Raw genomic sequence first — 27671 nt, forward strand, 5'->3', positions numbered from 1 at the left:
AAGTCCTGGGATTCGTTAGGCGGACTGTTGGAACAGCCAATACAAGTACTTTTTCACTGCTTTACAAATCTTTGGTGAGACCTCTATTAGAGTATGCTGTACCAGTGTGGAATCCCTACCTTGTGAACGATATACATGCAATCGAGAACGTGCAACGCCGTGCATCGAGATTAGCTCTCAGACAGAAACGAGGTGAAATGCCGTACGAGGAACGATGTAACATTTTAAATTAGCCTCTTTTATCCACACGGAGAACCTACTTTTCACTTGTGGAATGTTACAAGATTGTTTTTGGCCTCTCCCATTTAGACTTTCAAGAATTTTTCGAATTTACAAAAGTGCGTTGCACAAGGGCCAATCATTCTTATAAACTTTACTTCAAATCTTCGAGGATAAATTGTTTTAAAAATTCTTTTTTTATTAGGGTAGTTAGCGATTGGAACACTTTACCAAAGCATGTTGTAGAGGCAAGGACTCTGGAACTTTTTAAATTAAGATTAAAAATATTTTTAAAATTGTAAACATTAGATAGTTCCTTTCTTCTTCTTCTTTTTTTTTTTTTTTTTCTGTACATAGTTCTACATTTGTTACTTTTTATTTTTTATTCAGGGGAGTTGTTATATAGGGCTAACCTCCAAACTCCCCTTTTCAAATTTTTATATATAAATTTATTTGTATATAGAATTTGAATAAAGGTGTATGTATGTATGTATGTAAATGACCTAAAAGAAAGATTCCCGGGACAAAACTTCACACTCAAATCTTTGAAACTTTTCATTCCACAATCAGAATTTAGCTAAATGCATATGATTCAAAACTTCAGCGATCTAAAGACATTTCCTGGATACACTTGACAGGACTAGAACAAGTTGTTCTTTGACACATGCACGATCAAAGCTGAGAAAAAAAGAAGCATCATTGGACGGCTTACAGGCAATCCGCTTCCCTGTCCTGAAAAATGAGAAAGATTTAAAGATAGATGTAGACAAGATAGAGGAAAAACGTTGCTGTCTCTAAAAAATAAAACAAAGGCAAAATTCAAAACACACAAACAAACAGAAAAACTCAAACATTGTCCTGCGGCGATCATGTCAAGTCATAAAACACATAGGTAGTTTACTAAGAGTTGAATGAGCTCTACTTTGCAAAGGAAAAGATGTGAAAGAACTTACGTGCCGCGTTACTAAACAAACTTAACAAAACTCATCTTTATGACACACCTGCTTTAAAAGAAGCTTTGAGTCCTTTATATACTGTGGTAGAGTTTCTGTCACTCACGAACTGAACCCAAACCATGTTCCCTTGACTCATTATGGAGTTCGGCTTTGTATTTCCACACAGGCGATTGGTCAGGATTGGACCAAAATAGCCATTTATTGTTTTAGGATCACCAGCCATGATGGATGCTTCACGGAACTCAACATAATCGTTTCTGCAGTCCTCGCTCTCCTCCAGTTCAAATGTGTCGAAGTCTATCTGTACCGTATGTCCCTCAGGGACGATTAAAAACCACTGTTCTGCGTTATCTGAGGGGTAGTTCTCTACGTCGACCTTTGGTGTACCAAACTCAATAGTTTCATCTTCGCTTGCATTCAGATAGTTTTTTTTACCCGCTGCAAAATAAAATAAGTCTGTTACTACATAAAGAATAAAACGAAATCAATGAAGGTTACATATTTGATAAAAACAAAGCCAGAAAAGAACTCTACATTTTTAAGTTTGCTTTACCGCAATATACTTAAGTCGGAATTTCAAGAAAATTCACCCCATTCAACACACCCTCAATTGCAATGAAGACTCGCTTCATTACATGTTCATTTACTTGCCCGACTAACTTAGCCATCAAAACTTGCTAGTAATACAGTTGATGAAGATTTAATAGTACCATTAAAATACATATGGTAGAGGGGCGAATTTAGATTTAGAGCGTAAATGTCGTGCGAAAATGGTAGATGACAACTTGCGGGTGGCTTTTGGGTTCTTCAACTCATCGAGTAAACAAAGAAAGGTTTGATGTGACTGAAGGAGTTAAAGATTGAGGATATGTCACCCTCTGAAAAATGAAAGTAGTCTGTTACCACATGAAAAATTAACAAAATCAATAAAGGTTATCAAGAGAATATGTCCGATTTTATTCGAAAAACTATACCGGTGTGTAGCAACATTGATCGTCAGGTTCATACCCTGTCAAAGCTAAACTAGTGGGTGACACACCCTGTGGTTGGAGGGTGGTGGTGGGTCCAAAGCAACAGGCTTAGGCGGGGCTGCAAATGTCTGCCGGCTCCAGCCATTGAAAATGGAGGGGAGCTTAACGCATAAACCAGTGACGGGACGTAGGGTGGGTCACTGACAGTCGTGTTTCCAAAGCGTAGGGCTAGGGAGGGTAAGTTTTAAACTCCTCGACCTCAAATTATAGTTTGCCCTTGGGTCGAAAAGGGCTTCTTAGTTTATTTTGACTACGTTATTTTGTCTGACAGCCGTCACGCTTATGCCTGGCAACTGTTCAGTCAGTGGGCTAAGACAGTGCCCACCTTCGAGCCAGCCTAGTCAATGAAAATGGAGGGTAGTTAACGTCAAGTTCGCACCTACATGCAGCCCAGTTACAGGCCCCTTGAAGGGTGTATTGCAAATGGCTCTGTGTCTAAAGGTCAGCCGGGGTAAGGAGGGTAGGGTTTTGGACCCCTCGGTCAACTGGAGTTTTCTCTGAGACTGGAAAGGGCTTGTCTTACTCATCTTGGTGGCACTCTGTTTTGCAGAATTGGTAGTCAGGCTTGTGCCCTGTTATACCTCAGCCATTGGGCTAAGACTCCATGGCTATTAAAATTTTAACCTTTGGCCGTAAAAGCCATCACCCCATTAAGACCATCTTTATATAGTTATTACCTACCTGTCCTGGACATGGCCATGAAGGTCAACTTAAATCCTGTGTAGTGTACAGTATCATCCGACACGAAGCGAAGATAGCCCGTCGATCCACCAAAATTCTCGGTAAAGTCAGTTCTCCAGTCGACGTTGAAGAGATATCCCTGTAAATAGTTGTAATTATATCGTCCACATAATTTAGAATACCAGTGAAAATGCCTGTAGGTAGGTCCTCTTTGAAGATAGTCGCACGTACAATCAGAGCACATTTCTACGTCAATCCTGGAAAAATATCAGAAACCGATATAACTTGTTTCCACTTTTTACCAACCTTAAGGACAAAGTTAAGATTGATCTACTGGAGAAGATAAATTACTTTGAATATATTTACAATGTTTTTATTCTTTGTCCAACCATGTTGGGCCTTAAAAGTCTCGTTACAGGATTGATTGATTACTAATATAATTGAAATGAATAAAGTGCAATTTTTATAGGTAATCACATGATTTCGAGTGCAATTTGGAATAAATAAGCATGAGTAAATTTTTTTAAAGACTAACAAAATTTCACGAGCCCGTAGGGCGAGTGCAATTTGTGGTCTTTGAAAAAATTAACAAGTGCTTGTTTATTCCAAATTGCACGAGAAAAATCATGTGATTACTTGTTAATAATATACATGGAAAAATACGAGATGGCTTATCATAATTAAACATAAGCAAAGCGCGCATCTAGTGCAAAAAATAATTAATTCAAACCGTGCGTTAGGTCAAAACAACCGCGTAGGATCAAAACAATAATAGGCAATGATATCTTCACGTCTTTAAGGTGCAAGAAAGTTCAAAGTCCGACTAAACAGTTCAAGGAATAGTTCAGTCTGTGTCCGAAGCACTTTCGATGAAATGGAATCGTCGTTTCCGAGGTTTAACTATGACTGTTTTTAATTTCGGCGTTGGATCGCTCGAGCAGTGTTAAGCTAGGTCGGCTCGTAATTTTCGATTTCCTTGGCAATTCCCTTCTCTAAACACCACTTTTTCCAAACTGACAACCAAAAAGCAATGCTTTTTATAGTGTTTTCGTTGTTTAAGCTGTTTTTCAGCTGCGGTGGCGAAAGAAAACCTACTGAAAACGCCGGCCATTGTTTCGCTCGCAAATTTTCAAATTTTCAAATTTTGTTGCGACATCAAAGGCTCGCATTTGATTGGCTATCTGTGAGTTTCTTTGATTATTGACCAATCAGAATGCCTGATTTGTTTCTTTCTTTGCACTGAATTAACTCTCTTCTGCACTGAATTACCTGAAAACTGCATTTATCTTAACCAATCAGAACTGAGTAATTTTTCCATGTATATTATTAGGTCTGAAATCATATGCATGATTTCAACATCGAACGGGTGCGCAGCGCGAGTTTCATTTGAAGTCACGAGTATGATTTCAGACCAAAATAGTACGACACAGAGTTCAATTACCGCTTTATTACATTCATTTTCAGTGAAAGCGCAAAATTCAGTCGCTCAAATACAGGATTTTTCAGTTATTCTGCACAAATATCTTATTGATCCATATCAAACTCTTTCCCCAGTGCGACGAACATTTGTTTTTCTCGATTCCAGGTGTACGCAACCACTGACCCCACGTAATGCGCATGCTCTCCGTTACGAATTTTCAAAATGGCGGACAGGCCAAAGAGGGAAATAAAAAAAACAGCGATTTTGCAATGAATACTCAATATACATCTCTCGTTAGAAAGGCGAATCCACGGAAGAAAGATACAAACTATATGACATTGAGATCGATACGATATTAAATCGACACCGAGGGCCCGTTTCCAACTTGCTAAGAAGTGCATTTAATTGCCTTCCGCCACGATTACTAGCTTTCTTGACAGCTTTCTGAAGACAGAATACTTTCTTTCCGAAGACTTCTGATATGCGGCTATTGATTATTACACCTCGTATACCTGATTGCTCAAAAACTTTGTTTACGATTGTTGAAAGGACTGGTTCTTCGTCTCCGTCTTTACATTGCTTTGAAATAGTATAGATTAGCAAGCTGAAACGAAAAATTAATCAGGGAAGTTTACGAAAAATCCAGCAAACAGGCTTAAAAAAGGCATTTATTTAGACTTCATACTTCAACGAACTTCACAAATCTTACTTGTTTATCTTGTAAGTAAACGATGGCAGATTAATTCCCGAAGCGCTTTCTGAGTTTCCCGATCCCTCTCCTACTGCTTTCACGTTACAAAACAGGAAAAAATCGAAAGGAGGAAGATACAGCTGTTTTGAAACGCCATTTGACGAGGGTAAATCTGCTTTTTGTTCGACACTTTACATATCAAAACAAAGGAAATTTGTTACTCTTTCTGCTTCTGGCGGTACATTTTTAATTTGCCCCTGCGTAAAAGAGATATCGCCCGAGACCCTGCGCTCGGTCGTATTTTGATCAAAAACGCCTTGTTAATTTCACGCAACCGCTCGGAGAAAATGTAAAAATGACGAGGGAAAAACTTTACCTTCAAGTTAGAAAATTAGCGAAATAGAAAGCCACAATATTATAGTTTAATATTTCAGAGGTACATTGAGTGCTTTTTCCGTAGAGAATCTGCACTATGGTAAAACATTCGAAAATTACACTCGATTTGAGTGGGGTGTTGAAGTGGGCGTGGTCACTACATTCATGTTAAGACTATTTGTACCCCATGAGTTTGATATGAGTACCGAGCTGGTTTGTGAAAAGTTGCAAAAGTTGTCTTTCATTTTCCTGAAATTTGATTGGTTACTTTAAAGAAGCATTGAAACCTGATTGGTTGTTGTGGTTTAGTAAAGCTTTCTCGTTGACTGAGAAAAGGATGTGATTAAGAGCATAATAAGATACATGAAAAAATTACTCTGTTCTGATTAGTTAAGATAAATGCAGTTTTCAAGTAATTCGATGCAGAAGAGGGTTAATTCAGTGCAAAAGAAGTAACAAACCAGACTTAACAATTCCTTAAGCTGTTAAGCCGGACTTTAAACTTTATTGCGCCTTAAAGATTTTAAATATCATTGTATATTATTGTTTTGATCGTACGCAGTTATTTTGACCAAACGCACAATGTCACTTGCAGGGTTTGAATAAATTATTTTTGCACTTGATGCGCGCGCCTTGCTTCTGCATAATTATGATAAGCCATCTCGTATTTTTTCATGTATTTTATAATACGTAATCACATGATTGTTCTCGTGCAATTTGGAATAAATAAGCACTTGCAAATGTTTTCAAAGACTAACGAAATTGCACGAGCCCGTAGGGTGAGTGCAATTTTGTGCAATTGCACTCGAAATCATGTGATTACCTATACAAAAAAGGTGAAATTCGCGATTTAATCGGACCAATGAGAGGCAAGTAGTTTGCAAGGATCTCCAATGATTTCCAAATGAGTGTAATAAAGATAATTACAATTGTTTTGATGATTAAAAATTGTTTTAATTATCATCAACATAATTATCAGTCATTATCATAACATCAAAATAAAACACGAAAGGCAATATGGTAATTGCGCCGGTTACTTGAAGCGTTACGCCTCAATCATTTACAGTATTATCAACCAAATTTTTTTTTTTTACTTTCGTCCTCTTTTTCTGATTTGGTACCGTAATCGGAAAGAAAAGAAAACCCACGCTGGTCGTGCAGCTTTCGAAAAAAATGGCGTGGCTCCGGTATCTTTCAAATATTCTTTCTTTTACATATTCTATTTTTCAAATATTCTTTCTTTTACATATTCTATTTTTCAAATATTCTTTCTTTTACATATTCTATTTTTCAAATATTCTTTCTTTTACATATTCTATTTTTCAAATATTCTTTCTTTTACATATTCTATTTTTCAAATATTCTTTCAAGATGGTTGACATTGCTTTCGCTCTTTTTAAGAGCATGCAAGCTACAAGGTTGGAGATGCGCCGTCTAAAAAACCCGCTTAATCCCGCCAGGCAATCATGTTTAAATCCTCTTGGGAACTAATACCATATTTCAGAGGGTTTAAAGGAAATTTTCTGAGTTGTTATGTAATGACTTTGTGATTTTGCTTGTCTCTGCTTTTAGATGTCCATTTAGATGATGATGATGACGGCAGCATCAAATGAAATGGAACTGAAGTGTGAGCCTCAGAGTTTGCATGTAACTGACGAGTGTTATACATGGAAAACTTACCTGGAAAAATGATATCGAATGTCATCATAAGTGTCGGGAACCGTAATGCTCCAACATTTGGTCTCATTCTTACCATAAGTACCTGACTCAGGATATTCAAGCTCACCACTGGAAGCTGTGATGTTCGTTATGCCATTGGGACAAACTATTATGTAGACAAAGAGTTATTTTAAATGTTGACTTCGTATCTCACCCAAAATTGAGAGAGCCCATGAGAGATTATCCTGAAACGACGGAGTCACTCGAACTCTTTAGTGGAGTGACAAGTTGTTAACTTCCCCGAGAAGCACATTGTTTTTGTCACTGATTCATTTAAATCTGACTACCTCGAGCCCTTACTGACTCGTAGCTGATGCCAAATAGAGCTGGAGCGCACTGAATTCCCTCAGCGGAGCCTTATATCGAAGTAAAATCTGATTGCTTACCAAGCCAATAAAATTTGGTTTTTAAAGTCATGACCAAGTAGTCCGTCCCGTCTGTCCATACCTCCATACGAGAAATTACATTCAGACTTCACGGTAAGTCGCACTTCGAGCACAAGTCAGGGCATTGTATATAGGGTAGGGAATAGGAAACCGAAAAAGGAAATGCAGAAGAACGAAAACAAGAGAAATCCCACACAAGCCCACGGCTCGTGTATCAGATGATATGCAATCTAGTAAAGAGCAAAGTAGGAAAGTACTTGTCTCGTATTGTTCATTTCGTGATTCACTGCCTATCCCGAATACAATTATTGAGTTATGAATAAAGGGGGTAAGTTTCTAAAGAAACTGTGGTGCTGCTTCGGAGGGAGAGTATAATAGGGTAATTTAATCGCTCTGACGAAGGGCTGAAGCTCGAAACTGTAGCTTATAAACTCTTTACGGCGGCCAATTTACGTTATTAAGTCAGTTGATAATACTAAATTACACAATTATTGATTGTTTGATTTATTGTTTTGAAAACTTTGGATGGTAGATTTTTAACTAACTACTCGATGAAATCAGGGTAATTACCCAGTGTCGCCCATTTTCTGAACAAGGATGTTCTCTATTTTCTTAAAAATACTTCACTGTGCTTTATAGACATCCAAATTTTGACATATTTCCATCAGTCTAAACGACTCTGGCTGAGTGGGATTTCCAGTGCTAAATTTTCTTAAGTCTGTCAAGCAAAGTAAAAGCAGCCTCAATTACTTTTTGAAGGTGTAGGTGCACAGATGAAAACGTGAATGTGTGCATTGTATGCCCAGCATGCATAGAATTCTAGACATGATTTTTCAAATCTAAATGTGAAAGTAGGTCTGCAGGCGATTCCCCTTTTTAAATGAAATAGCTTAAGCCTTGAAATTTATCACTTCCTAAAGGCCTTATTTAGTATAGTTGACGTCGTGTTGTACATGCTTGAACTTTAGACTCGAGTGTCATGTTTGCTTTAACTTTGGACTCGCGATTAGCGCGAAAAACTTTTGAAGATCGTCGATCTGAGAGAAGGTATTAAGGTTGTAGTCGATATCTTTCTGCTATTAATTACAATCACTAAAAACGTTTGTTGGGTTGAAGAACTGCTGATATTGAACTCAATAACAAGTATATATAAACTGAATACATTTACAATGAATTTGCATTTTATACCGAAACATTTCGGGTTTCAAACTTACTTGAATCGCATTGTCCTCTTTCAAGGAATAGTAATAAAACTGAAAAAGAAAACATTCATAAGACATTAGACAGAAAAAAATATGCAGGAGGGGCCATATATACTGGTTTTTACTTGTACTTTTTTTTATATATAATGCAGCAAGAACCCAGGCGAGAAGCAACAGAGAACAATGGGACATTATTTTCGCTTGTCCGGAAGAGATTAGGACGAGACAGGGTTTTAGTCGCCGAAGAGAAGAAATAAACTAAGAGGAAAAAATAACCGGAGATAAAATAAAACACAAAAAATGAAATACAAATGAATTAAAAACTATAATTTGCTTCCCTAAATGAAGGCAAGTTATTATATAACCATTTTCATTAGGTGCAGCGCATGAGAAGCTTGGCGTCTGTAAAACAATCGCTCTGAGTTTAAGAAACGAGTACTGCGACGCCGTCGACAACGTCGGTTAAAAGATGAACTCATATTTTACCTACGAATCTCGCGATACTCTAAAGTCATTTAGTTTGTTTATCGCGGTAAAAACTATCCCGAAACTGAATTTGGAACACAGCGTTAAATTTGAAATAGAAATTCAAAAAATTAGCCATCGCCGTTCACATTTTCCAGACAACACGAAGTTTGATCATTTCACGTTGTTGTTTTGCAGAGGACGCACAGAACTTTACGAAGATTTATAACACACGTGCACAACCACTGTTCTGCTAATAAAACTCGTTGTTTATTGACGTTCCCGTTGCCGTTGCCGACGTGGTTTTCTTAAACTCACTGACATCTCGGCTGCGCTGTTTCTGGATTTTTGTTAAAACAAGCATTTCTTTCTCTTATTGATTTCATTTGTGAATGGACCTTCGTGTATTTTGTGCACTTATCAGACCCAGCAATTCAAAATTAAATAGGCCAAAAAGATTTAATTCACTTCAAATATTGCCAGGTTAACGAAAATACTCTTGAATCCTTGCCAAATTTGAGCAGGATGTATGCGGTTTTGAACGGGGTTTGCGCATCGCCCAGAAATCTATAAGCGAGCTGCCAGATCCTTAACACATTGTCACAAAGATTAACAGGCTAAAAGACATAAAGGAAAATCAAAATCAAAAGAACTTAACTTGAAAGCGAGAAAAATGATTCAGGCGTGTCGCTCTCTGAGAAATTAGGATGGTTAGATACATGAAGGATGAACAACTTACCAATGACAGAGGCAGCTGTAATGAGTTGGTTGAATTTGAATACTCCCATTCTTCCACTCCGTAAATTTCTTTCAGTCTGTAACAAAAAAATATCAGGATTCACTGAGCAGAGTACAACAAATGCCTGCGTGCTTGATAAAATAACAGTAACCTTATCCAAATGTGTTTAAATATGTTTGTCTGTAACCTTATTGATCGTAGAAATGACGTCCACGATGAACGTAACCACGCGGTGCAGTCGAATGGTTTCCTTTCAGTCAAAGTTTAGAATATTTGCATATTTCTAATTTTGCAATTGTTTGTACGAGATAAATTTTTTTCTCCGACATGGCGAGGGTTGTATTACATGGAACGTCATTTTCATTGTCTATAAACTTATTGACAATAGCTCTCGACCAATGGGAGGGAGAATTTCTACAGTTAGCCCCGAGTCGCACCAGAGCTTTACTTTTTTTTCAAGAAAAAAATTGTTAAAAAGTAGCGAAAAATGAGTGCGACCCCGTGTTTGAAAAACATGCCAAAGTTTTGCAAATCGCCAAATTTTCGCTAATCTTCGAAGGAACCGATGTCCTACCTCGGAAGCGTCCAAATTTTGGCAAAACAAACATTCATGTTTTAGTCATTTAACCCTTGGTGTTGCACTGCATTACGAGAAATTTCCAACTGAAAATGAAGAGGATATTTTTGAAGACAAAAGTTACAAGCTTAAACATGTTTAAATCTTGTTTTACTAACTGGTTTTATTAAACTACCTGTTCATACCGCGGGCGCGTGTAGCCAAACATGTTTAAAACCGTGTTTAATAAAACTACCTAAATGAGGTTGTTTAACTTTCGTGTTTAACTAAACACATTAGAGATGGCGGTTGCCAAAAAAACCCGCGGAAGGATTTGGGAAAACCAGGAAATGTTATTGTTACTACAGAAGTGGGGGGACGAAAATATACAAATGAAGTTAATATCTTGTACCAGAAAGAGGCCTCTATGGCAAGAAATAAGTGATTTTATTCGAGCGGCAGGCTTCGAAGACCGTGAGGAAGATGCCTGCAACACAAGAGTACACACATTAGTAAGTGCGTATCGCTCCTACAAAGACGAATGCGAGAAGACCGGAAACGGGACTCCAAAGAGGAAGCCGGCGTTTTTCGACGAAGTCGATGAATTTCTCTCAAAAAAACTATGTACCAAACCGAAGGTTGTGGTAAATTCTTCAAAAATTATCATTGAGGCGGACAACGAAGAAGAAGACAATGAAAAAATTGAGAACGATGAACCAAACGAAGAGTTGCCTTCCTTCAGCGGTGGCACCAGCGTCGGCAGCAACAACAAAACAGCCGGCAAATTTCCTCAACCAAACAAGGGTGAATGTTTGACAGGTGAGCTTTGAAAACTTTCGCTGATTGGAGGGTCAGACAATAGGCCAAGAAAACGTTTCAATATCGGCGCCTACGTTGTCTGTAATCTCTGACAAAATTTCTTGATAATTTTACTTCCAAGATGAGTAGAGTTGAACAAAAATATTGAGATAAGTATTGGCTCAAACAGCCTTCCACATGATTCATTCATGATTTATTCTCGACTTTAACTTCTGCCTTTAAAGAATTCTTGTATTCCTTCACAGAAAGAACAACAGATGCTGGCAAGCCATTTCTCAAACCCGCTACGAAGAAGCGGAAGGTGTCGACGACGGATGCCTTGACACAAATTGACAAGGCGTTGGAGGCATTTGTTTCCTATCAACAAGCTGCTGATAGGAGTTTTCTTGCCGCAGAGGAGGCTCGTGTTGAAGTCCTAAATGTAAACACTTTCCTAAATGTAATAAAGTCCTAAATGTAATAACATTTGGTCCTAAATGTAATAACATTTGGTCCTAAATGTAATAAAGTCCTTAATGTAATAACATTTAGTCCTAAATGTAATAAGCCTCCAATGCAATCGTTTAACTCCTTCGGTGCATTGTTGTTATGGCGGACATCCACAATGAGATGTAAAAGTGACAGCTGTTGCACCGCTGGCAGTATACATGTCACATTGCGGGCTCGCTGATATAAATTAGCGTCTTTCTACTTGCTAGACATAAGAAATATCAGCAGTCGAAGTATGGTCCTTAAAGTGGTCTATTGATCGAGTTGAAGAAAATCATTTCCAGCCCAAAGTGGGCTAGTGCTTCGCTGGAAGCTCATTAAGATGGAATCGACTAGTACGTAATCATTAACATTTTTTTTGACAAGAAATTGACTACAATTGATGATGAACTAGAATGCTATTGTTGATGTTATCGTTCGTGTTAAAGTCTTTAGTAGTGATGCACCATTTTAGAGCAGTTTGAATTATTTCGCTGTGTCACATTTTAATCCAAAAGAAAATTATTATTAGTAGTAGTGTTACTGAAATTTTGCACATCAATGTTATTCAGTGTCAATTGATTTTAATGAAGCATTTGGGTTCTTTTTTTCTTATTTATTCAATTTTCAACCTGGGATATTGCATTTATGGCCCTCTATGGCTTTACTCCACCTCAGTAGTCAGTTCATGTACCATATGACTAAATGGAAACTGTTGAGCTTTCTTCTTCATAATCTATTTATCTATTCATTTTCTCCCCTCAAAGCGGAGAGAAGAGATGACGACAAAAAAATGGAATATAAACTTGAGATTAAATATATGTTTTCCCAATACTTCGGTTCGGGAACTGATGAACCTGTCATAAAGGGCTAAAGGGAAAAAAATTAATGGTTCATTAGACCATCAACTGACCATCTTGTGTTGAATATTGTAGCTCAATAGATCAATTTCACACTTGCGTGGAAAAAAGGCAACATGTCGAGACCTGTGATCGTGAAATGGGATAACATATGATTGGTCAGTAGACATCTTGCTCTGTAAGTCACTTTATCATAAAGCTAGCAGCGCACGCGGGCAAGATGAAGTGAATCCTGTGTTCTGATTGGCTACCTGAGGGGGCATGATGGGCCCACCCTCGCCCGCTCGGGATTCCCCGTATTGATCCCACGCAAGAAAACTCACAAAGTTCGTAACTTTTGGACAATGTTGGCATAAGCATAGAAAAAAATAAAAGACCTTCTTGGGTTTATTGTGCTGCAAGCACAGTTGGCTTTCACTATCGGCTCTCGAAATAAACAGGCCATTCTTGATTCTTATCAAAGCGAAATATTTTGCTATACAATGAATCCTTTAATGATTAAGCCGGGAGAATATAAACTCTTTTGACCAAGCTTGTATGGTCAAGATTTCTGGGTATTAGCCACGCTCTTTTTCTACTATTTTATGGACGGAGACGAAGTCTCCGTCCAATAAAAACGCAAAAAAAAAAAGAACTCGGCCAACATGCAGCTATTTTGACCTCACGCTTGGTCAATAAGGCATATGAATATGTTGTATGCAGACCCATACAATTATGGCAAGGGAAGACAGTACAAAAAATGCACTTCCGAGCCCGGAATTTGTCTAACGTATAAGTCGGTGGACTTCCTTTTCCTTGTAATTCGGTTCATGAAGTGTTAACTTCAGCACTGATGACAGAAGTATGTCGTCAAAATCTGTTACACTTAAGAGTGTGAGCCAATGATATAAAGAGAGCTATTGGTCAGCGCTCTCATTGCTTTTGCGTCCGTCAATTTGCTGCCAAAAGCACATCAGTATAAGTATAAGGTTTTGTAGCCACTGCTTTTCAATCTACGTCTTTAGCAAATAAAAAGACGCTGATTAATATCAGTGAGCCCGCAATATGCCATGAATACTGGTCAGAGGATTCTTTGATGCAACAGCTGTCACTTTCATATCTCAACGTTAGCGCAGTTAAACGATTGCATAGGAGCCTTATTACATTTAGGACCGAACGTTATTACATTTAAGGCTTTATTACATTTAGGACCAAATGTTATTACATTTAAGACTTTATTACATTTAGGACAGTTATTACATTTAGGACTTCTACAGCCTCGTGAAAGACGAGAAGAAGAAAGGGAGGAGAGAAGAAGGAAGGAAGACCAGGAGTTTCTGCTGAAATTGGCGCAGGTACTTCGAAAACAAAAAGTACGTGTCTTCAACAATTTAATTTGCGCTCGTACCTGCGACAGTTTCAGTTGGTTTAGTTTTCGGCTTTATTTATGCTGTAAGTTGAACGATGTTTCACGAAATCTAATGGCCGATTCCCAGTCGTTGGAGAAGGTGCAAGAAAAAAAAGAAAACTATATTGAACTTAACGCTTAGATCATTAATTTTGACATGCTCTGGTTAACTTTTCTTTACTTGAACTAATTGTCTTCTATAGTTGTCTTCAATTGAATATGCTTTTTTTTTCTTTGAGAAAATAAAAATCGTTTTTTTCCTTTAAGTGTTATTTTTAATTTTCCGGCAGAGCCTAGTTGTTCAGAGGCCGATTAACACTAACCCAGGGTTAAATTTTGATTCAGCTTCTTCATTTCTTTATTCAGGAGTCTTTTTTGGGATAATTTTCCCTATTCCTTTTAGACTATCTAATCATCAAATTGTAGACAAAAAAAAAAAGAAAATGGATTTCTTTTTAAATTTTCATATTTGAAATCAAATTTCACACTAACCCTGGGTTAAGTTAAGTCACCTTTGAACGAACTGGCCCAGAGTATTTAAAAAATTTTCCGGAAAATTAATGAAATAAATGAATATTTTTGTGCACAGTGGTTAGGATCTTTTGGAAAAATTGATTTAATATTTGAAATAAAGTTTTGATCCACCTTTAAAATGATGAAATTTGTTTCTGAGGTTCCATCAGTTGTTCAGAGAGAGAGGGTCATATGAATGATGTCTTTTAAGTCTCCTTGATAAATTTACAACAGAACTGAACACTTTGATCGAAAAGCTGAGATTGTCCCCCTCCTTCTTTATGCCTACATCTAATACTCAGAGAGGAAGATGCAAGTCTTGCACTCAAATTAGTATTTTATGTGAACATGTAGTATGCATGGCTAAATAAGCATATGTCACACCATGGGTTTCAAACTACTCCCTAATTTTTTAGCATAATTTGGGTGCTAATATGTTTATTTCACATGTGAAATGGCAAACTTGCAATGACTGCATCTTTAATTGTTCTCAGTTCGTGTCCAGGTTTTGAAATGTACAAAAAAAATGTTGGGGTTTCAAAGAATACCACAGACAATCAAAGTTTGCTATCAGTAATTTTAATTTACACAAGTGACAATTTACTTTTCAAATCTCATTTATACAACTAATTACAAATGGAACACTGCTTGACCCACTTAGAGGAGTGTCCTTCAAAAGATCTTGACTCTTCCATTATTTATGAAACTATTTGCACTGTATACAATAAACCTTAAAGGGAGAAAGTATTCATATAAACGACTTTTTTGAGCTAGAGATGCAAACTCTTTGATGGATTATTTGCCTGTGAGAGATGCTTATGTTGAACACTCATGTTCAAGTGATGCATGTGACAATGAATATTTATATTAAGAATCTTTTAATTGCATCTTTTATTGCAACAGCATTTGTGTTCTGCCTTTGGTTTGGATCACCTGGACAAACTCCAGCATGAATGTGAATATCATTGAGCCATTGGTCATCAAAAGACTCGTTTCGCATCTCACAATAATTATGTAAAACACAACACGCTGCGATGACATTGCAGGCATTTTCAACTTTTAAGTCCAGTCTCTTCCCAATGCTTCTGAACCTTCCCTTCAATCGACCAAAGGCATTTTCAACAACTACTCTAGTCGTGCTGTGTTTTATGTTGAAACTGCGTTCCTCCGAGGTCAGATTTCCACGATCAATATATGGTTTTATCAGCCAATTGCTAAGAGCATAAGCTGAGTCACCTAATATCAGGGGAGGAACTTGTACACCAGATATCATCACCGACATGTCGAGCGGAAGAAAAGCTCTGGCACAAAACAAGGCAAACAATGGAGAGTTCTTGAAGACACGTGCGTCGTGTACTTTACCCGGCCATCCAACACATATATCAAGAAATAGATAATTACAATCTACTAGCCCCTGAAGGATTAATGAGTGGAATCCCTTCCTGTTAACATAATCATCTGGACTTTGCCGAGGTCCAATGATTGGGACATGGCAACCATCGACTGCTGCAACTACCTGGGGAAAGCCCGCGCGACTTTTAAAACCTTCAATTTTTTCTTGGACTTCATGTTGATTTTGGGGAACGTTTATATAATTGGGAAGAAGAACGTTCACTATCACCTCGCATACCTGTCGCACAATACCACAAACAGTGGATTTTCCGACACCAAATAGATTTCTGATCGTTCGAAAGTGAGCCGTGTCCGCAAGCCAATATAATGTTATGGCAACTCGATGACGCACTGTAATGGCTTTCCTGTAATTGGTGTCCCTTTTAGAGATATGTGGCGAAAGTTCTCGGCAAAGGCGATTAATTGCTTCTTTAGACATGCGTAAATTCTCATTCCAGTCCTTTTCTTCCCAATTTTGGCAAGTCTCTTCCCAAAATATCTGCGACCGGGGTTTTAGCCAAATACGGCGAACAGGAAGATGTCGGAGAAGAAATCGAAGCAAAAAACGAAAAAACAGTGATGAAACGAGACGTCTCCGACGGACATAACGATTAAACCGTCTCTCTGCGTTTCTCTGTCGGTTTTGTGTAATTCTGAGGTTTTCCCTCAGCCGTGACTGCGCCAACAACAGCAGGATATTGTGATTTAAACTGACCGCCATTTTGATTGCGTCTTTAATTTTGTTGGCAACAATTAACCTCAAAACGAGGCTGCGCAATACCTAACCCAGTCTGCAGTGTGAACGGTTCTTGAGCAACACATGTTTTATAAAACCATGTTTAAAAAAACTACGTCTAATGAAACTTGTTTAAATTGGTGTGAACAGGGCATAAGTCGCTTTATTACTCAAAGAGTTTTTCATATTCCAGAGATTCACTGCTGCCAAGATACTCGTCCTAACTCGCAAATTTCTTTATGACATTGCAAAGGTCACTGTCGCGGTAGGAAAATTTCCCACACACACGCACAAATAGTAAACAAGTCAGACAGTTATGATTACTCACAGACTCAGAGTTAATCGAAAATTACAAGGTTTCGGTCATTTTCTTAAACGCGAAATTCCAACAATTGCAAAAATCCTCATTCCGTACGTATCTCAAATGGATCGGCTGAACTGTTTACATGAGAAGAAATTTACTTGAAACTGCTGACTGATCGCTCTCCCCAAGATGCTTCACAACAATTGAACGCACAAGTGTTTGGGACACCGTGACAGCGCCGTCGTGACAGCGCCGCTTTTATATAGATGTCTGTAATTCGTACCTGGGTCTGGTTACACTAGAAGCAATGTGGACAATACATTAATTCAACGAAAAATTCTCCTTCCGTTGCAAGTATTGAAGCCAGCACAAGTAGCGCCAGTGTCAACCAAAGCGCAAAAGATCAGTAGGAAAATAATTATATCAAAGATCTTCAGCTGTCAGGACGACAACGCCGAGGAAGATATCCTGGGCTATTTTTCTGACCATTAGATCTGTTGTTTTGCCACGTCCTCGTTGCCGCCGCCTTCGTAGTTTGCTAAAGGTCCCTTAAATTAACGAGGGTATCACTAATTTAAGTAAATAACTTAACTGCCCAGTAGCGTGCAACGTAGAAGGAGATCGTAGTAGAAAGGATCGCTCCCCAACCCTGCTATAACAACGGCTGCAATGAATGAGCTTTGAGCTGAGCATAACTCTATCGACTTCTAGTGACGACAGGATGATCTTTTAGCGCGTGTGATTTCTACTCAGTAGGAAACATCCTATGTTTGTTTCTAAGATTAGGGGCCAGAATGAAAATTGCCAGACTTTGACATCATATGCTTTTGAGTTTATATAATTCTTCTGTCATAATCGAATCATTCATTAATTGTTCTTTTTAACGAATCATTTCCACATTTAATCCATTATGTTTTGATTGAAGAGATTCTTCGTGACAAACTGAATGGCTGAGCTAAAAAAAAAATCGGGATTAAAACACAATCCCAATACTTCTGATACTGGTGGCTTGACAAATGGTATTTACGACTGGGCTTCGTTCAAACTCTGAAAATTGCTGCGATGTTAAGTTGACTCTAAACCCTTGCGGGTTGGCCGAATTTTTTTTTTTAAGTCGAAATCTTAAAACGCGCGCGAATAGACGTGAACTCTCTAGCGGCCTTTGCGCAACAAACAGCTTTATCGGGAGATCCTATTTCAACTCAACTTTGTTTACATTCTCGTTTGAATCCTTTATTTTTGGAGAGTACAGGCAAAAAAAAAAAAAGAAAAAACTGTGACAATATCCTGCCATCTTCTCCTCACGCTTGGCCAATAACGCTTATATACTAAATTATTTCAAAGATGCACACAATGTTGCTCAAGTTTTATTAAGTCTGAGGGCTTTCAAACCGGTTAAATTTTGTTTTCATTGTACTAAATTTATGCAGATGAAAAAAAAAAAGCACAACGCACAGATGAATTCGATCCGATGAGAGATAAAAATGATCTAAAAGAAAGATTCCTGGGACAAAACTTTACACAAAATCCTTGATATTTAAATTTTTAAGTCGACAGTAAGAGTTTATCAAAATGAATATAATTCAAAACTTCAGCGAACAAAAGACATCTCCTGGATACACTTGACAGGACTACAACAAGTTGTTCTTTGACACATGCACGATCAAAGCTGAGAGAAAAAGAAGCACCGTTGGACGGCTTACAGGCAATCCGCTTCCCTGTGCTGAAAAAATGCGAAAGATTGAAAGATAGATGTAAAGACAACATACAAATCATTCCTTTTTATGGTTAGTTGACAAGAGAGGAAAAACGTTTGCTGTCTCTAAAAAAAAAAAAGACAAAATTAAAAACAAACAAACAAACAATAAAACTTAAACACTGTCCTGCGACGATCATATCAAGTCATAAAACACTGAGATTATTTACTAAGAGTTGAAAGAACTCCAATTCACCAAAGGAAAAGATGTAAAAGAATTGACATGCCGCGTTACTAAACATACTTAACAAAACTCATTATCATGACACACCTGCTTTAAAAGAAGCTTTGAGTCCCTTGTACACTGTGGTAGAGTTTCTGTCACTCACGAACTGAACCCAAACCATGTTCCCTTGACTCAGTATCAAGTTTGGCTTTGCATTTCCACACAGACGATTGGTCAGGATTGGACCAAAATGGCCATATATTGTTTTAGGATCACCAAACATGATGGATGCTTCACGGAACTCAACATAATCATTTTTGCAGTCCTCACTGTCTTCGAGTTCAAATATGTCAAAGTCTATCTGAACCTTCCGTCCCTCAGGGACGATTAAAATCCACTGTTCTGCGTAATTTGAGGGGTAGTTCTCGATGTCGACTTTTGGTGTGCCAAACTCAATAGTTTCATCTTCGGTTGCATTCAGATAGGTAACTCTACCCGCTGCAAAATGAAAGTAGTCTGTTACCACATGAAAAAATTAACGAAATCAATGAAGGTTATCAAGAGAATACGTCTGCTTTGATTTGAAAAACTATGCCGGTGTGTAGCAACATTGATTGTCAGGTTCATTTCCTCTCACAGCTAAGCTAGTGGGTGACACATCGTGTGTTGGATGGTGGTTGAGAGTCTAAAGCAGCAAGCTTAGGAGGGGTTGCAAATATCTGCCGGCTCCAGCCATTGTAAATGGAGGGGGGGCTTAACGTCTAAACCAGCAACGGCACGCAGGTTGGGTCAGTGGCTGTTGTGTGTCCGAAGCCCAGGGGTATGGAGGGTAGGTTTTTGACTCCTCGGTCTCAAATTGTAGTTTGCCCGTGGGCTGAAAAGAGCTTCTTAGCTTATTTAGACAAAGTACTGTTTTGCCTGACGGCCGTCGGGCTTATGCCTGGCAACTGCTCAGTCAGTGGGCTAAGACATCGCCCGCCCTCGAGCCAGCTTAGCCGATGGAAATGCAGGGAAATTAAGGTCAAGTTAGCACCTACGTGCAGCCCAGTTACAGGCCCATTGAAGGTTGGGTTGGCTCTGTGTCTAAAGGTCAGCCGGGGTAAGGAACTAGAGTTTTCTCTGAGACTGGAAAGGGCTTGTCTTACTCATCTTGGTGACACTCTGTTTTGCAGGATTGGTAGTCAGGCTTGTGCTCTGTTACACCTCAGCCATTGTGCTTAGACTCCATGGCTGATAAAATTTTTACCGTTGGCCGTAAAAGCCATCACCCCATTAGGCCAATCTTTGTATAATTATTACCCACCTGTCCTGGACATGGCTATGAAGGTCAACTTAAATCCTGTGTAGTGTACAGTATCATCCGACACGAAGCGAAGATAGTCCGTCGATCCTTCGTTGAAGATATATCTCTGTAAATGGTTGTAACTACATCGTCCACAAAATTTATAGCTATAGGAAGTTCCTCTTTGAAGATAGTCGCACTTACAATCAGGGCATATTTCTATGTCAACCCTGGGAAAAATATCACAAACCGATATAACTGGTTTTCAGTTCTTACCAACCTTAAGGACAAAGTGAAGATTGATCTACTAAAGATGATAAATTACTTGGAATATATTAACAATGTTTTTATCCTTAGTCTAACTGTGTTCGGCCTTAAAAGTTCTATTACAGGATTGATTGATTACTGATATAATTGAGATAAATAAAGAACAATTTTGTCTGAAATCATACGCGTGATTTCAAAATCGACCGGAATTTCAATTACCACTTTATTACATCCATTTTGAAAACGCAAAATTCAGTCGCCCAAATACAGGATTTTTTAATGAGTCTGCACAAATATTTTATTGTTCCAGTTCCGAGCTAACACGTAAAAAGTTGCAAAAGTTGTCTTTCATTTTCCTGAAATTTGATTGGTTACTTTAAAAAAAGCTTTGAAACCTGGTTAGTTGTTGTGTTTAGTAAAGCTTTCTCATTGGCTGGGAAAAAGATGCAATTAAGAGCAAAAAAGGTGCAATTCGTGATTTAATTGCACCAATGAGAGCCAAGCAGTTTGCATATATCTCCACTGATTTCCAGTCATTATCTTAACATCAAAATAAAATACGAATCTGGTAATTGCGCCCGTTACTTGAAGAGTTACAGCTCATTCATTTGCAGTTTTATCCGCTTAATATCTTTTTTACTCTCGTCCTCTTTTTCTAATTTGGTATCGTAGTCGGAAATAAAAGAAAACCCACGCTGGCCATTCAACTTAAAAAAAAAAAAAACGACGTGGCTCGAGCATTTTTCAAATATTCTTTCGTCCAGATGGTTGACACTGCTGATTGACGGCAGCATCGAATGAAATGAAATGAAGTGTGAGCCTCAGAGGTTTGCATGTTACTGACGAGTGTTATACACGGAAAACTTACCTGGAAAAACGATATCGAATGCCATCGTAAGTGTCGGGAACCGCAATGCTCCAGCATTTGGTCTCATTCTTACCATAAGTACCTGACTCAGGATATTCAAGTTCACCACTGGAAGCTGTGATGTTTGTTATGCCATTGGGACAAACTATTATGAAGACAAAGAGTAAGTTTAAATGTTGACTTCATTTCTCACCCAAAATTGAGAGAGCCCATGAGAGATTATCTTAACACGAGGGAGTCACTCGAAGTCTTTAGTGGAGTGGCAAGTTCTTAACTTCCCTTAGAGGTAGATTATTTTCATCACTGATACATTTAAATCTGAATAACTCGAGCCCTTACTGACTCGTAGCTGATGCGAAATAGAGCTGGAGCGCACTGAATTCCCTCAGCGGAGCCTTACATATATGTAAGTAAAACCTGGTTGCTTATCAACTGAATAAAATAGGTTTGGGTTTGGAAGTCATAACGGAAAAGTCCGTCCCGTCTGTCCACACCTCCATACGCATTTCGAGCACAAGTCAGGGCATTATATCTTAGGTAGGGAATAGGAAACCGAAAAAGGAAATACAGAAGCACGAAAACAAGAGAAATCCCGGCCCACACAAGCCCATTGCTTGAAAAGAGCAAAGAAGGAAAATACCTGTCTCATATTGTTTATTTCGTGATTCACTTCACGTCCCGAATACAGCTTATGATTAATGAATAAAGGGGGTAAGTTTCTAAAGAAACTGAGGTGATGCTTAGGAGGGAGAGTATAATAGGGTAATTTAGTATTATCAACTGAGTTGATTACGTAAATTAGCTTCCTTAAAGAGTTTAAAGATGATGTTTCGAGCGTTAGCCCTCCGTCTATCGCTCTAACGAAGGGCTAATGTTTAAAACGTCAGCTTTTAAACTCTTTACAGGGGCCAATTTACGTTATCAACTCAGTTCACAAAACTAAATTACACAATTGATGAAAATTATGAAAAATTTGGATGGCAGATTTTTAGCTAACAGCTCGATGAAATCAGGGTAATTAACCAGTGTCGCCCATTTTCTGAATAAGGATGTGCTCCATTTTCTTAAAAATACTTCACTGTGCTTTATAAACATCGGCAGCATCATTTTTAGAAGTGTCAAACATCAGACAGTCTACACTCAAAACTGAAAACCAAATTTTGACATATTTCCATCAGTTTGAACGACTCTTGTTGGGTGGTATTTCCAAGTCTGTCAAGCAAAGTAGATGTAGCCTCAATTACTTTTTGAAGGTGTAGGTGCACAGATGAAAACGTGGACTGTGCATTGAACGCCCAGCATGCATAGAATTTAGTATAGTGTGACGTCGCGTTGTACATGCTTGAACTTTAGACTCGAGTGTGATGTTTGCTTTAACTCTGGACTCGCGATTAGCGCGAAAAACTTTTTAAGATCATCGATCTGAGTGAAGGTATTAAGGTTGAAGTCGATATCTTTCTGCTATTAATTACAAGCACTAAAAACGTTCTTTGAGTTAAAGAACTGTTGATATTAGAACCAGTAACAAGTATATTATAAATTTTATTACATCCATTTGGAAATCACTGGTGGTCCCTGTGATCTGATTGGCTCTAATTAGTGCGATTTATTCACGAATCGCACCATTTTTTGCTGTAGATCGCACCTTTTTTCCAGCCAATGAGGAAGTTACACTTAAAACAAAACAACCAATCAGATTTCAAGGCTTTTTTAAAGTAACCGATCAAATTGCAGGAAAATGAAAGACAAAGAGTATCATTTGGCAAATTTTGCAACTTTTGTTTCCATAACTCTCATTTCTCCCCCCCAAAAATGGATGAATTTAATTTTGAATGATGACAATGAGATCCTTCAGGCTGAAGACCAACATTCCAGGGACTTTCCCACTTTTCGTGTACATTTTGGTCAATAATTTGACGATTTTCGACCCTCTCAAGCTCAAAATCCGCGCAATCCCGAGTCCACCGAGTCAGCAACAAACGAAGAAAATCAAAAGCCACCACAAGAGTTAGATGTTTCAAGATTTCCTATCATTTCAAGCGATGAAATACAGGAGCTTAAGTCTGTCGCTTCGAATAAAGATACGTCCCGCTCCACAAAACAATGGATGAATGTTTTCAGAAGCTGGTGTCAATGCTGCCATCTTGAATATGTCTCCATCGAAACAATGGCCTGAAGAACTTGACAAGACTTGAGTAAGTTTTACGCCGAGGTGAAAAAAAAGGATGGAGATGACTACGAGCCAGAATCTCTTAAAAAATCATGCAGAGTGCCATTGAGTGGTATCTAAAGGAGAAGAACTATCCATTGAGCATCGTGCGATCGAGAGAGTTTCACTCCTCACAAGAAATCCTCAATGCGAAAGCAATTTCCCTGCGTCAACAAGGAAAGGGAAAGAGACCCAACAAAGCTCAGCCAATCACACCTGAAGAAGAGTCAGCCCTGTGGGAAAAAGGTCAGTTGGGTGATTTTAATGGAAAGGTCTTGACCAATGTCAACTTAAAAAATTTGACAGAACAACTGGGATTTCGTGGTCGCCAAGAACACTACGATGCATACGTGGAAAAAGTAAATATAAGACAGCGAGAAGATGGAACTGAAGTTGTTGAGTTCAGGGAAGGTCCCACTAAAACGCGGAGCGGTGGTCTCACCATCAGGCGAAGAACAACACCACAGGCAATGTTCAGCACCGATGGCGGAAAAAGCGATCCAGTGCGGCTATTCAAGCTTTGGTTGTCCAAGCGACCCGAAGGAATGAAGAACATAGGGCCACTCTATCCAAGCATCATAAATCGTCCTAAATCAGCAGATGTTTGGTACACCAAAGTTCGAATGGGACAAAACACCATCGGCAATTTAATGAAATCCATGGCCTCCTGTCTCAGGACGAATAAGAAGCTGACGAACCACAGCATGAGGAAAACATTGGTATCAAAACTGAAGAAGTCTGGTCAACCGCGCAATGTTATCTGTGAAATAACAGGCCATGCACGTGAATCTTCGTTAGACGACTACGATGAAATAGACGAGAATCACAGGAAAGAACTGTCTCACATTATCAGTGGATATAAAGAAGTGTCAAACGAAAATAAAGTAAACGAAGTCTCCCGCCAAAACACTGCAAATGAAGCCTCAAATCAAGAGATTGCAGTCTAACATAAACGAACACCTCTGGTTCCTATTTATCACGTCCAACAATAAGGCCAAATGCATCAGGCCATGGGCTCCAATCCTGGTTTTCAGCCGGTTGAATTTTCAGGATTTCCACCACGTTTTCCGTTGCAGTCTCAGTACCGCATGGAAGCCTTCAGTTGTGCTGCTCCCGTTCCATCCCAGACAGCCAGAATTCTCCACCCCAACCACAGAAGAAACGAAGGGCTTACATCACTGAGTCAGACGACGAGGACTGAACTTTAACGCTTCACTATTTTTCTGAGTTATTGAGGACTTCTCGAATTTCTTGAATGAAACTTGTCTTTCTTTTGATACGCTTGACTGAGTTTTTGACACATGTCAAAGTCTTTCTGTTTTGCATACAAAATGAGATGTAAAAGCGTTTCCGGTTCCGCTTTTTATTTAAAAACCGGCTCAGTACTGCATCAATAAAATATTTGAATTGACCAAGTCGTGATATGGGCGATTTCAAAATGGATGTAATAAAGTGGTAATTGAACCTCGTGTTGTGAAATTTTGGTCTAAAAATCATACTTTTGATTTCAAATCACGCGTATGATTTCAGCCCAAATTGCACTCCACTCAGTTCAATTACCATTATGAATACACTTACAAAGAATTTGCATTTTATACCAAACAGTTCGGGTTTCAAACTTACTTGAATCGCATTGTCCTCCTTCAAGGAATAGTAATAAAACTGAAACAAAAAAAATTCATAAGACATTAGACTGAAAAAATATGCAGGAGGTGGCCATATAGACTGGTTTTTATTTGTACTTTTTTATATAATGCAGCAAGAACCTGGGTGAGAAGCAATAGAGAACAAGGGGACATTATTTCCCGTTGCCGTTGCCGACGTGGTTTTCTTAAACTCACTGACATCTCGGCTGCGCTGTTTTCTGGATTTTTGTTAAAACAAGCATTTCTTTCTCTTATTGATTTCATTAGTGAATGGACCTTCGTGTATTTTTTACACTTATCAGACCCAGCAATTCAAAATTAAATAAACCAAAAAGATTTAATTCACTTCAAATATTGCCAGATAAACGCCGCAAAAGTTGTGCAAGATGTATGCGGTTTTGAACGGGGTTTGCGAACGTCCTTTCAAATCTATAAGCGAGCTATTAGATCACTTTATCTTGTCACTTTATCATAAAGGTTTATAGGCTAAAAGACAAAAGTTCTCTTATTGATTTCATTAGTGAATGGACCTTCATGTACTTTGTACGGTTTATTAGGACCTATAAGACCCAACTTGTCAAAATCAAATAAGCCAAAAAGATTTGATTCACTTCAAATACTGCCAGGTTAATGAAAATACTCTTGACTCCTTGTCAAGGTTGAGCAAGATGTATGCGGTTTTGAACGAGGTAAATGGCAAATCTACATGCGAGCTGTTAGATCCTGGTCACATTATCACAAATATTTACAGGCAAAAGAAATAAAGGAAAGGAAATGAAAATCAAAAGAACTAAACTTGAGAGCGGGAAAAATGATACTGGTGTGTCGCTCTCTGGGAAATTAGGATGTTTTGATACATGAAGGATGAACAACCTACCAATGACAGAAGCAGCTATAATGATTTGGTTGGATTTGAATACTCCCATTCTTCCACACCGTAAAGTTCTTTAGACTATAACAGTAAAATATCAAGATTCACTGAGCTGAGTATGACAAAGACTTGAGTGGTTGGTAAAATAACGGTGACCTTATCCAATGATAATAACAGTGACCTTATCCTTATCCAATAACAAATTGACCACAATTTTCCATTATCGATTGCGTTATGTACGTAAACAGAATAAGAACTGAGATGCTTTCGGAAATGACTAAATATGTTTTTTTTTTTTTTTAATCTTGTCGGGACAAGGAAAAATTTCTTATTAACTCTCTGTAATGTTCTTGACAAGTGTTCATGGCTTTAGTCTTCTACTTTAGAAAATTTCATCTTCACAAGGATGACCTGGACATTCCTTAATTTCTTGGTAAACCGTGTCACAGCAACATGTGATGGAGTACAAGGAATGGAGGGAAACACTTTGTCAAATTTATTCTTTCTTGAGGGAGTATTCTAAAAGCCGTTACAATTTTTTTATATTAACGGCTCAGTCAAAAATGTTATTAAGTTCACCTTTTTCAGCCGCCAGATTCAAGCATTAATAGAACTAACTTGAAGCCCAAAACTGAAAGCCTTAAAGAATTGGCAAAGTTTTCCAAAAAAAGGTACTCTCTTTTGTACTAAGTGTGGTTCGCCGGTTGATCTGGTTAGACTTATGAGTATTTGACGCGATTCAACTTGTTTGCGTTTCCTTAAAACGCAGTCCATCAATAATAATTATACTTCTTCCAAATCTATTCGTAACTTATTCCCGTATCATTAAGGACTTTAGCAGTCAGGACGACAAGGCGAAGAGGATGTCGATCAAAGAATGAATTAATGTTTTAGTGAGAATTTCCGTCGCGAATGGCTTAGGCGCCACACCTCAATTTCAGCATAACTTATGTGAGCAGCGTTCAGTTCCATATGGAAATTTAAATAATTTGCCGTCGCAAATCTGTTCCCAGACAACACACATTTTGTTAATTTCACGTTGCTTTTTTTGCAGAGGACGGTTAAGAAATCTACAAAGTTTCCAGAGACAGGCACTGAGCTTTCGTTCCGCCTATTAGATCTTTCGCTTTGTTGTGTCCTCGTAACCGTCGCCGTCGTGGTTTGATTAAGGTCCCTAAATACTAATCTAACGCAATAACTTACCTGCTCAGAAGCGTGCAACGTAAAAAGAAATCGTAGTAAAGCGGATCACTCTCCAAACTGCTGCTTGCAACCGCTACAGTGAATGTAATTTCCTTAGGGAAACATTGAGCTTTAAGCTATCGGCTGCTCGTGACGATTAGATGACCTTTTAATGTACTCAAATTTCATGTAATAGGAGTTTCTGATAACGAATGATAAAAAACATTTTATAATAGAGAGTAGCGAGATTAAAACACAACGTTTCGGCGACGACGTGTCACCATCATCAGCTGTACGATCGAAGTAAAGCGGATCACTCTCCAACCTGCTGCTTGCAACCGCTACAGTGAATGTAATTTCCTTAAGGAAACATTGAGCTTTAAGCTATCGGCTGCTCGTGACGTTTAGATGACCTTTAAATGCATTTGATTTTCATTTAATAGGAACTTTTGATAACGAATGATAAAAAACATTTCGTAACTGATAGAGTAGCGAGATTAAAACA

The 27671-nt window shown here is 38.3% G+C and overlaps 4 protein-coding genes and 1 pseudogene across 4 annotated transcripts; 2 read left to right on the forward strand and 3 right to left on the reverse strand.

Moving 5' to 3' along the window:
* Nucleotides 1-721: 721 nt before the first annotated feature.
* On the reverse strand, nt 722-10128 carry LOC136278363 (ovochymase-2-like). The gene is made up of 7 exons (XM_066161946.1): nt 10072-10128; nt 9885-9960; nt 8693-8731; nt 7054-7198; nt 2888-3144; nt 1221-1613; nt 722-951 (listed from the first exon to the last, which is right to left on the reverse strand). Exons 2-7 carry the CDS (start codon nt 9931-9933, stop codon nt 860-862), a joined length of 975 nt encoding a protein of 324 aa, XP_066018043.1. The 5' UTR covers nt 9934-9960; nt 10072-10128; the 3' UTR covers nt 722-859.
* A 614-nt stretch (nt 10129-10742) lies between these two features.
* LOC131774721 (uncharacterized) lies at nt 10743-14386 on the forward strand. Its single transcript, XM_066161776.1, has 4 exons — nt 10743-11259; nt 11505-11659; nt 13844-13939; nt 14378-14386. Exons 1-4 carry the CDS (start codon nt 10743-10745, stop codon nt 14384-14386), a joined length of 777 nt encoding a protein of 258 aa, XP_066017873.1.
* Nucleotides 14387-15349: 963 nt separating this feature from the next.
* Nucleotides 15350-16600, reverse strand: LOC136278261 (putative nuclease HARBI1). The gene has a single exon (XM_066161777.1). The coding sequence runs from the start codon at nt 16598-16600 to the stop codon at nt 15350-15352; it is 1251 nt and encodes a 416-aa protein (XP_066017874.1).
* Nucleotides 16601-18294: 1694 nt separating this feature from the next.
* Nucleotides 18295-27294, reverse strand: LOC131774720 (ovochymase-2-like). The gene is made up of 7 exons (XM_059090782.2): nt 27188-27294; nt 25991-26065; nt 25091-25129; nt 21259-21403; nt 20145-20353; nt 18947-19339; nt 18295-18642 (listed from the first exon to the last, which is right to left on the reverse strand). The coding sequence occupies exons 2-7, from the start codon at nt 26037-26039 to the stop codon at nt 18551-18553; spliced, it is 927 nt and encodes a 308-aa protein (XP_058946765.2). The 5' UTR covers nt 26040-26065; nt 27188-27294; the 3' UTR covers nt 18295-18550.
* On the forward strand, nt 23366-24668 carry LOC131774709 (uncharacterized protein KIAA1958-like; annotated as a pseudogene).
* Nucleotides 27295-27671: the final 377 nt, after the last annotated feature.

This window comes from Pocillopora verrucosa, chromosome 14 (genome assembly GCF_036669915.1).
Source record: "Pocillopora verrucosa isolate sample1 chromosome 14, ASM3666991v2, whole genome shotgun sequence".
NCBI lineage: Eukaryota > Metazoa > Cnidaria > Anthozoa > Scleractinia > Pocilloporidae > Pocillopora > Pocillopora verrucosa.

Excerpts from the sequence above, each read along its gene's own strand:
- LOC136278363 (XM_066161946.1), bottom strand. The coding sequence starts at position 9,933 with ATGGGAGTATTCAAATTCAACCAACTCATTACAGCTGCCTCTGTCATT. Across the intron at positions 8,732-9,884 it reads TACAGCTGCCTCTGTCATTG|TTTTATTACTATTCCTTGAA; the intron begins GTAAGTTGTTCA and ends TTTCTTTTTCAG. Across the intron at positions 3,145-7,053 it reads ATTCGATATCATTTTTCCAG|GATTGACGTAGAAATGTGCT; the intron begins GTAAGTTTTCCA and ends ATATTTTTCCAG.
- LOC131774721 (XM_066161776.1), top strand. The coding sequence starts at position 10,743 with ATGGCGGTTGCCAAAAAAACCCGCGGAAGGATTTGGGAAAACCAGGAA. Across the intron at positions 11,260-11,504 it reads CAAGGGTGAATGTTTGACAG|AAAGAACAACAGATGCTGGC; the intron begins GTGAGCTTTGAA and ends ATTCCTTCACAG. Across the intron at positions 11,660-13,843 it reads GTTTTCTTGCCGCAGAGGAG|CCTCGTGAAAGACGAGAAGA; the intron begins GCTCGTGTTGAA and ends GGACTTCTACAG.
- LOC136278261 (XM_066161777.1), bottom strand. The coding sequence starts at position 16,600 with ATGGCGGTCAGTTTAAATCACAATATCCTGCTGTTGTTGGCGCAGTCA.
- LOC131774720 (XM_059090782.2), bottom strand. The coding sequence starts at position 26,039 with ATGGGAGTATTCAAATCCAACCAAATCATTATAGCTGCTTCTGTCATT. Across the intron at positions 25,130-25,990 it reads TATAGCTGCTTCTGTCATTG|TTTTATTACTATTCCTTGAA; the intron begins GTAGGTTGTTCA and ends TTTTTGTTTCAG. Across the intron at positions 19,340-20,144 it reads CATAGCCATGTCCAGGACAG|CGGGTAGAGTTACCTATCTG; the intron begins GTGGGTAATAAT and ends TTCATTTTGCAG.